This window comes from Sturnus vulgaris, chromosome 15 (assembly GCF_052056855.1).
Source record: "Sturnus vulgaris isolate bStuVul1 chromosome 15, bStuVul1.hap1, whole genome shotgun sequence".
Taxonomy (NCBI): Eukaryota; Metazoa; Chordata; class Aves; order Passeriformes; family Sturnidae; genus Sturnus; species Sturnus vulgaris.
Genome location: NC_142257.1, coordinates 7,183,890 through 7,196,418, shown reverse-complemented (window position 1 = coordinate 7,196,418; position 12,529 = coordinate 7,183,890). Strand labels below are relative to the sequence as shown.

General features: G+C 45.6%; 1 protein-coding gene across 3 annotated transcripts; it reads right to left on the bottom strand.

The window, feature by feature from the left end:
• Positions 1–609: 609 nt before the first annotated feature.
• On the bottom strand, positions 610–6,985 carry LOC106859600 (leukotriene C4 synthase-like). Of its 3 annotated transcripts, XM_088173665.1 has the most exons (7): positions 5,994–6,224; positions 5,035–5,123; positions 4,087–4,251; positions 3,187–3,286; positions 2,085–2,155; positions 1,769–1,850; positions 610–1,380 (listed from the first exon to the last, which is right to left on the bottom strand). In XM_088173665.1, the coding sequence occupies exons 3-7, from the start codon at positions 4,142–4,144 to the stop codon at positions 1,254–1,256; spliced, it is 438 nt and encodes a 145-aa protein (XP_088029791.1). In that variant the 5' UTR covers positions 4,145–4,251; positions 5,035–5,123; positions 5,994–6,224; the 3' UTR covers positions 610–1,253. The 3 variants fall into 3 exon arrangements, with proteins under 3 accessions (XP_088029791.1, XP_014742480.1, XP_088029790.1); XM_014886994.2 differs by lacking the exons at positions 5,035–5,123; positions 5,994–6,224 and adding an exon at positions 6,666–6,985; XM_088173664.1 differs by lacking the exon at positions 5,035–5,123.
• Between the last annotated feature and the right edge of the window lie 5,544 nt (positions 6,986–12,529).

Sequence of the window (12,529 nt, the reverse complement as noted above, 5' to 3'; positions counted from 1 at the left end):
AGGCAGGAGAGCCTGAAAGGGAAATGGTCTGGGGGCTTTGCTGGAGAAACCAATTTAAAATGCATGGAAGGAAAAGAAACAATGTGAAAAATTAATCATTTCCTCCAAAAAGCCCCTGCCTTTTGTTCTTACAGTCCAGATATGCTTACCGCTGGGAAAAGGGGGGAGAGCATTAGACTTTACAATGTAGTTGGACTGGCATCATGCAATTATTTTCACTCTCTGGGTTTGGTGTGAATTCCCCCCATGATGACACACAGAGCACTGCTGGCATTTCCTGAGCTGTGGCACCAATATGAGGGCACCAGTGGCTAAAAGCATCAGTATTCTGAATACTGGACTCATGAAAATCCAGCCCCTCCTGATGCAGGAGGGACCTGAGCACTTGGGTAAATCACTTTTTGGTGCTGAGTGGCTCAGCACCCAATCCATGAACTCAACATCTCCAAAAATCAGCTTCTTCCTCCTCAGAGCTCTTCTCCCATGGCACACAGGGTTACAGGCTTCACTGGACTGCATGTCAGGGAAACAAAGGCAGCCACCTTGCACTCACACACTCATATTTCTGTTCTCTGCTAGCTGCAGATTCACAAAGAGACACCTAGGACAGCGAGTTCAGTGACCTTTTATTTGTGCCTGTTGTCACTGGGCCGAGTTTGAAGTGGCACATGCAGCAGTGGTGATGAGTTTGCACAGTCCGATTTACAGCACTGGCTGATAACCAGCATGAGGCCACCCACAGACTTTTACACAACATGTTGGTGGCTGCTCCAGTTTACCCCTCACCTCTTTTGTTATGTCTCATCAGCCCACATCTGGTTTCAAACAAATGCCTTTTTTAGTTGTGGGCCTCGGAAAACTGGCGTGAATCCGTGTTCTGTGCCTGGGATGAGGGCAGAGCTGCTGGAGAATGGGGAACACATGGCACTTCATTTTGGCAACTCACTGGAAAACTCAGACTGAGAGAAGAGTTTGCTTTTCTATGTCCTTGTTTGGGATTGTTGTTTCCGCATCAGACACGATGGAGATGCCAGATGTGAAGCACTTGGCACACAAAGTGCCATGGGGGAAAAATATCTCCAAAACAGCTCAGCAATTCCTGCCAGTGCTGGACAGTGATGAAGGAGGTGTTAAAAGCTTGGGCTTGAGTGGATTTCTCATTGAGAGCTGTTGAGTTGCAGCCAGTCTATTAAGGCAGGCAGGAAGGAGCAGGACTTGAAGATGAGGACAGTGATGAAGCACAGGGGAGTGGGTCATGCTGTGAGAAGCTGGAGGACGTTCAGCCCCACGTAGTGACAGAGGAAGAAATGCAGGATGCCCAGGGCTGACACTGCAATGAGAATCCAGAGAACTCCAGCGCTGAAGTATATTGGGGTGAGTCTGGTGGGAGAGAGGCAGCTGCTGACACCGAGCTTCCCGCCTGGAAACAGCCCCCTCCTCCCTGCAGAACTGGGTGGAAAGGCAGCCCCTGGCTGTCCCCTGCCCCCTACCTGTGTTGTTGCCCCAGCCCTATATCCATGTTCACATTATGGCTCAGAGACAAGGCTGAGTCATGCAGGAACCTCAGAGCACCCAAGAGTCTTGAGCTTTCCCAGAGCACATTACATTCCCAAATACAACCCCCAGGGGTTACTGTGTACTCCCCTGAGTGCTGCTGTGTGTGTGAGTGTGTAACTCTGTGTGTGGGTGTGTGTGGGCGTGAGTGAGCGTGTAAGAGTGTGTAAGTCTGCAAGAGCACGTGTATAAAAGTGTGCAAGAGCGTGCTTACCTTTCTGAGGATGATGCCTTGTATCCCATAAAGTAGCAGTAGCGGGCGTAGAGATAGAGCAGACCCAAGGCTGCAGCCAGACCTGTGTTTAGGAGAGATCACAGTGACTATCTCCAAAAGCTTTTCAGAGCTACTTGGAACCAAGGAAGTAGCCCAGAGTGAAGGAATAGAGACTCTGTGTCCTCTTGCTCTACCCTCCCATCAGAGACAGAATTACTGCTTAATTTGTTGTTCAGAAGTTGAGCAGGACCTGAGGACTGAGGCAGCATGCAGAGGGACAGATCCAGTGACAAACCAGGTAATGGGATATTCTTACCTTGATGGAAGAAGAGTCCAGCCTGCCACAGAAGTGCCAGGAAGATGGGAAAATACTCAGAGGAGTTCACTCTGGCAGGAAAGAGAAAGGTCATAAACTAGGGAGAGGAAGGAAGCTCTTCCTCTTTTGCTTCCTCTAGCAGTTTCTAGGCACAGGAGGTTTTTGCTTTTTAGAACTGATGTTGTCATAAAGAGCCTCCAGGCTTGCTCCTTTTCCCACAGTTGCTGTCCAAGCTTTATTCACAGAAATTAAACAGTGGAAAGAACAGGGTCTCCAGAGTACAAGAAATTAAGTAAAAGATTCCCAGGTCAGACTGTGCACAGAAAGGCTCCATGAACTACTCCCCCTGCTCCTTCCCAAGTGTTGCAGCTCAAACCCTGCTGTCGATGCCCCAAAGCCCCAAGATGTAGGGAAGGTCTGTCCCTCAAGTAGATAAGATTAGAGCAGCCTGGGCTTTGGGCAGGAGTTGGAGGAAGTACAGAACTGTTGGGATTGTTTGTATGCCATGCCCTGTCCTCCCAAAGTACCAACAAAAGATGCTGGATGAAGCTAAGTCTAGGCTAGTGAAGGAGCAAAGAAGGGGATGGCTGAGGGGATCCAGCTCCAGCTATTCAGTTGCTTTTTTTCCAGTGGTCAGCTACAACAAAAGCGGAAGCTCCTCCCTCCCCACTGCAGCCCTAGTGCAGAAGTCACAGCAGAGATGCTGGATTATCCTCATCCCAGCTCCAGCTGAGATCTCTCTAGGAACGTGTCCTTCCCCGTGAGTGAGATTCAGAGCAGGGCTGAAGCTGCCTGAGGTTTGGGCACCACTTGGATAAAACTAGTCTAAGTCTTAGGCACCAAGGGTTATGTGTTTAGGAGTCCTTCACTATAGAGAATTACATAGATACATAGAGAATATACAGAGATTCCTGTCTGGTTTCTATCAGCAGTGGCTGGTTTAGGACTCAAGAGCCAACCCAATCCTGATGTTGACTCTTCAACCCATTAATTAACCTCGAGGGAGGTAATTGTTTCATTACAGTTCCAGGAAAGGAATAGCAAAGCAAGGCAGTGCAGTTACATGAGATCTGACAAACATCACGTAAGAGGAGTTTCTTACTGTGCTCGAAAGATCCTTTCAAATTCAGGAGGGCCTGAGATCTTTGGAGGTGAAATGCCAAACAGCCTCCTAGCATAGATCACCTGGAGGAAGAAGTAGGCTGCAGCAAAAGAGAGAAAAGTAGCTGTGGTCAGTCCTATGGCTGGGCACAATGGAGTCAGGAGCTGGCCAGAGGCTGGGAAAAAATATCTGCAGTCTCCTCCTAACCCCACACCCCCACGCAGCAGAGAAAGTTAGAATAAAATCCCAAGTACTTTTTAGATAAGGAAAAGGAATGACCCAGAGCTATAGTGAAGCAAGGAGTATACAATCGCGTACTACCAGTGTCATCCGCTTTCTTGCATAATCAGCAGATGATAAAATTGTTACACAATTCAGATGCACTTTATTACTAACATTTCAAGGGGTTTTAATTATTTTTATTTTTTCCTCTTCTAAATTCTGATATCTGTGTAGGGATGGAACTGATGCCACAGATAAGCCAACCAGACACTGAATTAAATTGTCATGCAATGTGGACTCATGGCTGGGAGATGTTTCGTGTGACCGACCACAGCCCATCCTTCCACCTTTTCACACCACAGAGTTCTTTGTATGCTCACATCTACATTCAGGAGCTGCTGTAAACCCAAAGAAGGGAATTCTACATATTTATAGAGGGAAAGATCTACCAAAAAAAATCTGAATGGAGGGAATCAGTTCAGAGAAAGGGCGTCCCATGCACTCGTTTGGTTGAATGCTCTCCAGAACCCAGACAAGATATCAGTTCATTGTCTGAAAAGCAGTGAAATGCCAATGCAACAGGAGACATTAAATACGAAAGCAAAAGAAAATCAGTGGAGTTACAGTGATCCAGCCAGTGTTTGAGCAATTTGAGCACACACATCCAATTTTCCCTACCTTGCTCCAGGACTCCCAGGATTGTCACAGCTGCCAGCCAATGAATCTGATCCAACATACTGACTTTTCCAGACCCTAAAAAATCTTGATCAGAAGTTCCTCTGGCCAGGTTCAGTCCTTGCTGATGTGGCAGTTTTCAATGGTATCTGGCAGCCTAGGTTTGCTCTAATTGAACAAACAAAAAAAACGAAGATTTAGTCTGTAGTATTGACACCCAGGAGAAGCCTGGCGTGCCTGTTATCATATGTGCTGTGGAAATGGAAATCAGTGGAGACAGGTTTAAAAGAGAATTTCAGTTCCCGCCCGCTCTTTTCCAGGAATAGAGTTATGAGGAAGTGGAAAAGCCAGTAGAGAGACAAATGTGAGAGATAAGGGAACTGGGAGCTGAATGGATGGACAAATCTCAATAGTCCAACTAATCTACTGGACCCCAGGGTATCTGCCTTAGGCCAGGGCACATCCCAGTTGCTGATGTGCAGGAGAAACCAAAGCTGTGTTTGGGCTGGTGTGTCACACCAGAGCACAGCCAGCATTCCAAGGTGCATATCCCTGCTGACATAACTCTACACAGATTCTGGATAGCATGTGTTGGGCACAGAGAATGAATTACGGCCACAATGCTGAGACCCCGGGTGAAAAAAGCTCTGAGGGGGTAAAAGAGGATGTGATAAAGTAAAAAAGGTCTCTAGATCTGTCCTGCACACTGGTATTTTATCTGGGGATGGGTCCTGCAGAATGATTGTCAGACACCAAGGGGGTTTCAGAGTCAGCTGTCATCCCAGAAAGGCTGGGAGATGAGCATTTAAGGCTTCTGATCAACCCTCAGACCAATGAATTCTCACCATAAACACCAGAGTGAGTTCTTTGTGGGGAAAAACCTGCAGAATACATCAGGACATAGCAAAAAGAAAATTACATTTTCAAGTGTCAGAAGAAAAACCCATTTACCTAGTTCCCATCTAGCAGCACAACAGCTGGCAAAGACAGAAGCTGCTGGGACCACCAGCTTTGTTTCCTTCCTATCCATTCAAAGAATTCTCCCATGAGACCAGGGAAAAAGGAAAACAGGTTGAGACAAAGTGATTGTTGAACACCACTGTTATAGAAATTTATATTAAAGCAGTTTACAGAAATTACATTGTGCACGTGATGTCTTTGATAGGCTTTCTAAGAAGCAATATACTGGTTCTGGTTTTCTACCTCTTTATAAGCTATAAAGGCACCCAAAATAGCTATAATAATGTCCCAGCTTAATATTTTTCCAGATATCAAATACACTTCCCATTGTTTTTCAAACACCAGCTCTAAGATTAATTCCTTTATTTCAGAATTTAAACCTTTTCATTACAGTGACTGTTTAAAATATGAGGAACACTGTGTTTTGTTTTCTTCTATTTAGTTGTCAAAGAAATTAAGAACTCCCTTGTGTCAGCTCAAGAAGGGCAGAGGTCTTGCAGTGCTTAATGATGTTTAATTTCCCTCTGCTCCTATCTGATAACAGCCTGCTAGTGAAAGAAAATAAAGAAAACAATTGAGCAGAAAAGATTTGAGCTTTCAGCATCAGATGACAGCGCTCTGTAAGCTGCCTCAACAGCGTTAAATGTGTATAATGGAATCTGGGCCAGGAGGAGCTGCACAGGCTGCCACGGAGCATTCCTGCTCTCTGGATCATCACTAAACACAAAATACTTCTAGTGTCATCATCTAGCATGGTCTAAATAAAATAAAGGCCAATATAAACAAGCACAGATATCTCCCCCCTCCTCCTCCCTGCTCCATAAGCATAATTTTTCAGGCTTTTTTAAACTCCTGAAGAGCACAACCCTTTCCTTGTCCCTGTGTCTCACCATCAGAACTCACTTTATTTTCCATTCTCCCCCAGTACTTACAAGGGAAAGCACAAGTACCTGGTCCCAGCACCAAATGCCCCTGGGTGAGACTGTCATGGATGGGCAACCTCTGTACCCACAGACCGCAGCATATTGTGATACCTCACCCTCCGAAGCTGGCACAGATAAGTTCTCTTCTAGGTAAAGACAAGTCTTGCAGTCCCAGGTCCACCTCAGCCTGGATTTGCTGCCCAGGAGCTACTGAAATGCTGTGCCCCTCTTCCACTTCCTGGCTTTGCAGTCCAGGTTATGCAGTGTGAATGTGGCCCCACGTCAGAGGTTAAGAGGGCACAGACCAAAGTCCTCAACCTCCCACTGAGTCATCATTGAAGGCATTTCTCTGTGCCCATGGTTGCTTCTGCCACCTCTTCCTGCAGCCAATAATCCTTTCTGCCTCCTAATTTTCACTGTAGGGATACACTCTGAGCTGGACAGTGACACCGATAGGGATTAAAAATAATCTTGGGAAGAAAAATGATCAACACAATGCCTCAGAGGAATTTTAAGCATCCATAGAGTTTACTGCACCTATTACTTGCCCAGAGCTGCAGGGCAAGGAGAAGCCAGCAGTGCCGAGTCCAGCACCCTTACATGCAGCAGCATCCCCTGGAAATGTATTTCAGGAGCACACAATGGCTCAAGAGCTTTCTGTCAGTGGAAGGGAGAACATTTTGCAGATGAGCAACTCACCCTTCAGCTGTGAAGCATGGAGGCTCCTCGTTCTTCCAATCCTATTGCACAAATATGGAAATATCTTCTAATGCAGGTCGTACTTGTGTTTCCTTTCCCTCCAAATCCTTTTGCAGCCACTATGTAGATCCAAACCCGTGACTGTGGGATTGCTTGTGAGAACAGTTACTGTCTTTGTAACAACCACAAAGAAAAAAGGAAGGGAAGTTTCATTCAAAAGAATTTTTTCTCACAGAGAAGAAAGAATTTTTCTAGTTGGAAAGAAAGCGCCCTCAGCCCCGAGCAACTCAGTCTGTTCAAGTACAGCTCTTCAGGGCGGGGTGATGAGGTTGGCAACACGCCCTCCTGATCTCCCATTCCCTTGGAGGCTTCTCTTAAACTCAGACTTACATGTGTTGAGATTTCCCTGGAATTCTTGAATTTTCCATCTGTGAAAGGAAGGACACTCTAAAAATATGGCAAGAAAAAAAAGAAATTTTTATTTTACTCCTTAGGAAGGCACAACTGGCTACGTGTTCCCAGGAAGTGGGGACATCTGCAGACAATTTCTGCTCTCTTATTCCAAACAGACTCAGAACAAGGCCTAAGCTGGATCAGATCTCCTGGGTTCTGAAATTTGAAAAAAACATTAAAACTTTGCATGACAAAAATAACCATGCCTTTCCAAAATGAGCATCTATCCAGAGGGTCGTCCTTTCACAAAGTAAAAGAGCAGGTAGTTGGTTTTGTCAGCAACACCCAGGTTGGCATTATACAACTCATCTCTTGGAGTATAAACTCAGTGTATATTGGAGATGTGCCTTAGCTTGTTCATCCAGACCGATTTCACACAATATTCCTGGCATTTTTATATCTATGGCAGATCAAAGATAAAAAACGTAAATGTTCACAAATATTTAATTATAGGAAAAATTCTAGGAGCCAAACCAGTCTCTGGGCTGCTTGGACTCTTCTGCATGGAGCAGAACCACAGCCAAATACCTATTGACAGCACTTCTTGTCTCAGTAGAGGTGAAGGGCTTCACTTGAGAGATCAAACAGAGAAAACATCAAAAGTAATTTTCTAGAAAGCAAGATGGAAAGCCAAGTCTTTGGAAAACCACATAAATTAATATATATACTCATTTATTAAGGGATAGTTTGGAGAAATTTTTTTAAAGCTTTCTTCTAATGGAGTTTAGTGAACTTCATCCATATGCACATTAAGTCTGACTGAAGGGCCCATCAGTATAAAACCAATGCCAAAACTCTCCCCTTAATTTATCATCTGAAGGCACTGGTACATGCAAATGATTTATACTACTTCATTTATTATCAACATCCTTTAAAAGTGTCTCTCTTGCCCTGCCTTGTCTTGTGTTATTGTCACACAAAGAAAGCCTTTCCCGTGTGTTGTGCCAATTTTCCTACCTCCTGTTCAACAGAAAGTCAGGAATAACTAATAAACAAAAAGGAACAATGCCAGAAAGTGGCTCTCTTGAAGAATAAATCTCTGGAGCAATAAGTGCATATGACAGTGAGGGGGAGGATTTCCTTTTGCAGAGGGACAAACAAGCCTTTCAAACATCTTTGGAAGCTCTTATGTTAACATATACTTAGTATCATCCTATAATAATGTGGGGAAAAAAATTGCAAGTGTATGGGGTACATCAGAATACATCGAAGTCTGAAGAGTGGTCATGAAATGCAGTTTCTCTTTTCCTGAATGTGCTGGTTACACTGAGTTATAGAGGTGAAGAAATGTTCAAAATTTCTATCTTGTTTGGACCAGCACACCCAGATGCTGGCTGGCCCTAGCTGGTTATGAGATAAAGCTGGGCAAGGCATTGAAGAGGGGCAGAGTGAGGACAGCTTTAAGGAGACATTTTCCAGGGGGAAGACTGGAATTCCTAATATGTCTCCTGCAAAGAAGAGACCCTTGACTTGTCAGAAACAGGGAAAGAGTCAGGGGAATTCACCTGAAGTGAGGAGGTGTTGCTGTGCAAAGTCATATCTTCAGGGATGGGGCAATCAGGATGGCACTGGTCCCTCTGCCTTATGGTGACTTTTCACACCAAAGTTCTGTCCCTTATGGGGTTGAAGGAAAGGAGATGATTTGAGGGGAGATCTGCCATAGGTCCTCACTGGAGATGCTCTTCTCTCCTTGCTTAGTGATGCAGGACTGTGCCCAAACCTGAGTCCTGCTGAGCATCCTGCCCTGTGTCACCCCATCCATAACACTGGGGCACAGCTCAGCAGGGTTAGATATACACCATATAAATAATAAATAATTACATTTTATAAATATAACTACAGAAGGTGAGACCATGGAGTGTCCAGCCATCAGCATGAGACCCATGGACAAACTTGCGCAAGGGCAGAAGGCACTGAGGGCAGGAAACTGACAGATGTTTCTGCAGACCTCCATTGACGTCAGCAGTCTCAAAAAGTTTTGAAATATATCTTCAGAATGAAGCAAAGGCAAACTCTGGGGATGAAAGCAGACCATCGTTTGGACGGTTCTTTGAACTCATTCACCGTCATCCCAGAAGATGCTCGTTGGGGCTTGAATGTTCCCCTTTTCTTTCTGTGGAATTTTCTCCATTGTTATTCTACGTATTTGGAGCTACACCCAGAAGCTCAGATAGGTGAGTTAACAATTTCTCTCGAAGGGAGGAGGAGAAGGGGCAATACTGGAAAAGGAGAGGTGGGGTAGGGGCTGCTCTGTCTCTCTCGTTCGTCTGGCTCGGAGAAGGACGGTGGCTAAAAACTCCGCTCTGCCGCGCTGACACCGGGAGCTGCCTTCTTTGGCTGTGGGATCCCGCAACCTCCCTGCTCAAAAGCTCTCCCGCATCTCCTACTGACTGCAGCACATCCTTTTGGAGCATCAGGACTGACACTGCCCTGGGACCTGTGAGCAGCGTCTCCCCTCTTCCCTTTCCATCTGGGACACAGACGCCATTCACCGCAGGGTCCCTCCAGCCACGTGGGGTCATCATCTCCTCCCTGCTCACCAGGGGCTAGCAGACAGCACCAAAAACGGTAACTGCACCACAGAGGAAAGGTGTCCACAACCGGGAGAGCTGTTTGCTGAGTTTTCTGCTCTGTTGCTGTTGATCTCGCAGTTATTGTTGTTGTGTTTTGTTTCCCTTGTTATATATGTATATAGATCTCAGTAAAGAACTGTTATTCCTACCCCCATATCGTCGCCTGAGAGCCCTTTAATTTCAAAATCATGGTAGAGTGAAAGGGGGGGGATATACTACTCTCCTTTTCAAAAAAAGAGGCCCCTGTCTCTTTTGTCAGGTACCTGTCTTTCAAGCCAAGACAATGCCCCAAGTGATGTGCTGGGCAGGGAGTGGAGCCCAGGCAGCGGATGGGATACAGCCAGCGAGGGACACACACACCGTGCTGCAGCTGAGACGCTGCAGTGCACTGCAAGCAGAGTGTAGAGGCTGCTTGGGTCACATAGCACTGAGCACAGAAGAACACAAACAGGCTCTGCTTCTTCTCCCATCTCTAAAGGAGAAATTAAACAGCGCCAGCCTCCACACCTCCTGCGGGCACTAGACCAGGGAGACAGCAGCACCTACAGATCATGGGAGCAAGATGTGAGTGTGGGAGCAGACAGGCTTTTGGTCACTGGCCATCATTTCTTGTGGCCTTTGTGTGTCGGAGACTGGCCAAGGTCAAGCTGACCTGTGTGAACTTGACAGTGGTGGCAACTGCAGGGAGAGGGGGGCTGGGGACCGTCCTTGGGGAGAGCTGCCACGGGAACGTGACTCCTCCAGTCTCATATGGAGCCCAGATGCTGTGTGAAGGCTTACTCAGCTCTGCTGTCCCCCAGCAAGGGCAGATAACTCCTACCCCAGCATCTCAAGCTGGGGGGGCACCATTTAAAGTACCAACAATGGAGACCTCTTCTGAGCCTTTCCCTTTCTGTCCCAGCTTCTGGGTTGCAAAGCTGGGCTAAGAACAGTCCCGGAGGTGCCACTGGGACCAGACACCATCCAGGCACTGGTTTTCTAGCATCTTCTGAGTGACTTCAACCTCCCCAGCTGTGAGGGTACTGGCCCACAGTGGCAGGCAGTGAGGGGCTGTGCCCTGGGAAGCCAGGAGAGACAGACAGACAGACAGGGTTAGAAAATCTTTCTTTTCCCAGAGGTCTTTAAGAAATATCAACAACAGGGAGCTTTGGCCAAACATGAGAAACTACCTCTCAGCAGTTGTAAAGCGGTGATCAATTCCACACTGGGACAAAGGGCTTGCTTTAGAACCAGCTGGATTTATTTTTAGGGTGTGAAATGGTTGCATAACACAACTGTGTTAAAGAATTTAATGAAGCAGTGCTAAATACCAGACTTGCCTGCACACCTTTGCTTTTAACCTCTGAGAGGCTGAAATGGCAATTGAAACGATGCTACTTTGGTGACTCTGCCTCCCAAAGCTGGGAAGCAGGATGGATGGTGCCTGTAAGTGCTCTGACAAGATGAAGATTCCTTGAGTAACATGGGACAGTTATTGAGCTCCTTGCTAGAGCTGTTCTACTGGCACCCTGGACCTCTGCTGGGAAAAAAGGCAGAAAGAACCTGCTGTAATTCCAGAATTTCCTGTAGTCTTTACACAAGAAGTATTCCACTGTACCCAGTTTCCTGACATGATTCCACTGCCCTCTTACAGTGAGGGGTGTTCGATGCTTAAGGAAGACTTTCATGGTGATACAAATCCCTCAGAAAACATCATGTTTGTCCTCAAACCATGTGGTCATAGTGGTTTAGATTTGTGCCTCTGAGGGCAATAAAGTGAGCTGGACAGTACTGGGGTGTGCATTCTGCTGCCTGTTGTATCTCAGTTTGGAACACCCATTTTCCAGCATCCACCTATCTGCTCCATAATGCACAGGACTGGGATGCTGCCTAACTTGACATGTCCTGATGGTGGTCACTCCTGTTCCGAGAATTCTCAGTGCCAAGTCAGTGCTTGATGCCTCCTGGCTCTGCCAGCTTCAGTCTGCAGGACAGCATTCGTTCCCTGCCTCCCAGCACTGCAGGATCAGAGCAGCCTTTTATCCAGGGCCTGGGGAGGCAAAGCATAGTTCAGCACAGCACACAGGAGCCTGGGCTGTGCTATTTGAAAGCCCTGACATGAGTGCAGGTATTCACTGCTTTACATCACAATTCAGTGCTTTTGTTCAGCACTTGCAGAGATTCAAAACGAATCCAGTCTGTTGGTACAGCACTTATCAGAGACCAGTGTTTAAGTTATCACTAAAGCAAACAGAAAAATCTCCACCTATAATTTCCAGAGGCTCAATATTTGCTGTATATTAACACAGTCAGCTACTATCTGCAGAACACGTTTTTTAATCCTGTGAAAATGAGTTAAAATCACTCTCAAAGTCCTCAAATGATCAACACTTTCAGAATTTATAATTTATCATACCAATGATCTTCTTCATCCTTAATACAGGGGTTATTAACCAGATTCATACAGGTAGATTTTTTATTATGTATATATTCATTAAATAGAGATTTTTGTTTTATATATATATATATATATATATATATATATATACAGATTTTTAATATATATTTTAAAATCTATGAAGAGCTCGAAAGCAGACCCTGGCTTGTATTCAGTTAAAAAAACTATTAAACAATTAGAAACAAATTTCATGTCAAATTTAATTTGGGGATTTTTGAGTTTTCCTCAGATTTACATCTGTATATTCATAAAGGGAGAAGGATCTCTGATTCTTTTTGCTGCCTTGTAAAAAGGTGTCAGAAAACATTCTCTACAAAAGCCTGTCTAGGACTGCAGACAGCTCACAGTTCAGCCCATTTTCACCTTGGATGGGGCTTGTCCAGCAGAAACAAAAGGAAAGG

What these genes read in the sequence shown, in the direction of transcription:
- LOC106859600 (XM_014886994.2), bottom strand. Translation starts at nt 4,144, where the DNA reads ATGTTGGATCAGATTCATTGGCTGGCAGCTGTGACAATCCTGGGAGTC. An exon ending in TGGACTCTTCTTCCATCAAG is followed by an intron (nt 1,851 to 2,084) that starts GTAAGAATATCC and finishes TCCTAAACACAG; the next exon opens with GTCTGGCTGCAGCCTTGGGT. An exon ending in AAGGCATCATCCTCAGAAAG is followed by an intron (nt 1,381 to 1,768) that starts GTAAGCACGCTC and finishes CTCTCCCACCAG; the next exon opens with ACTCACCCCAATATACTTCA.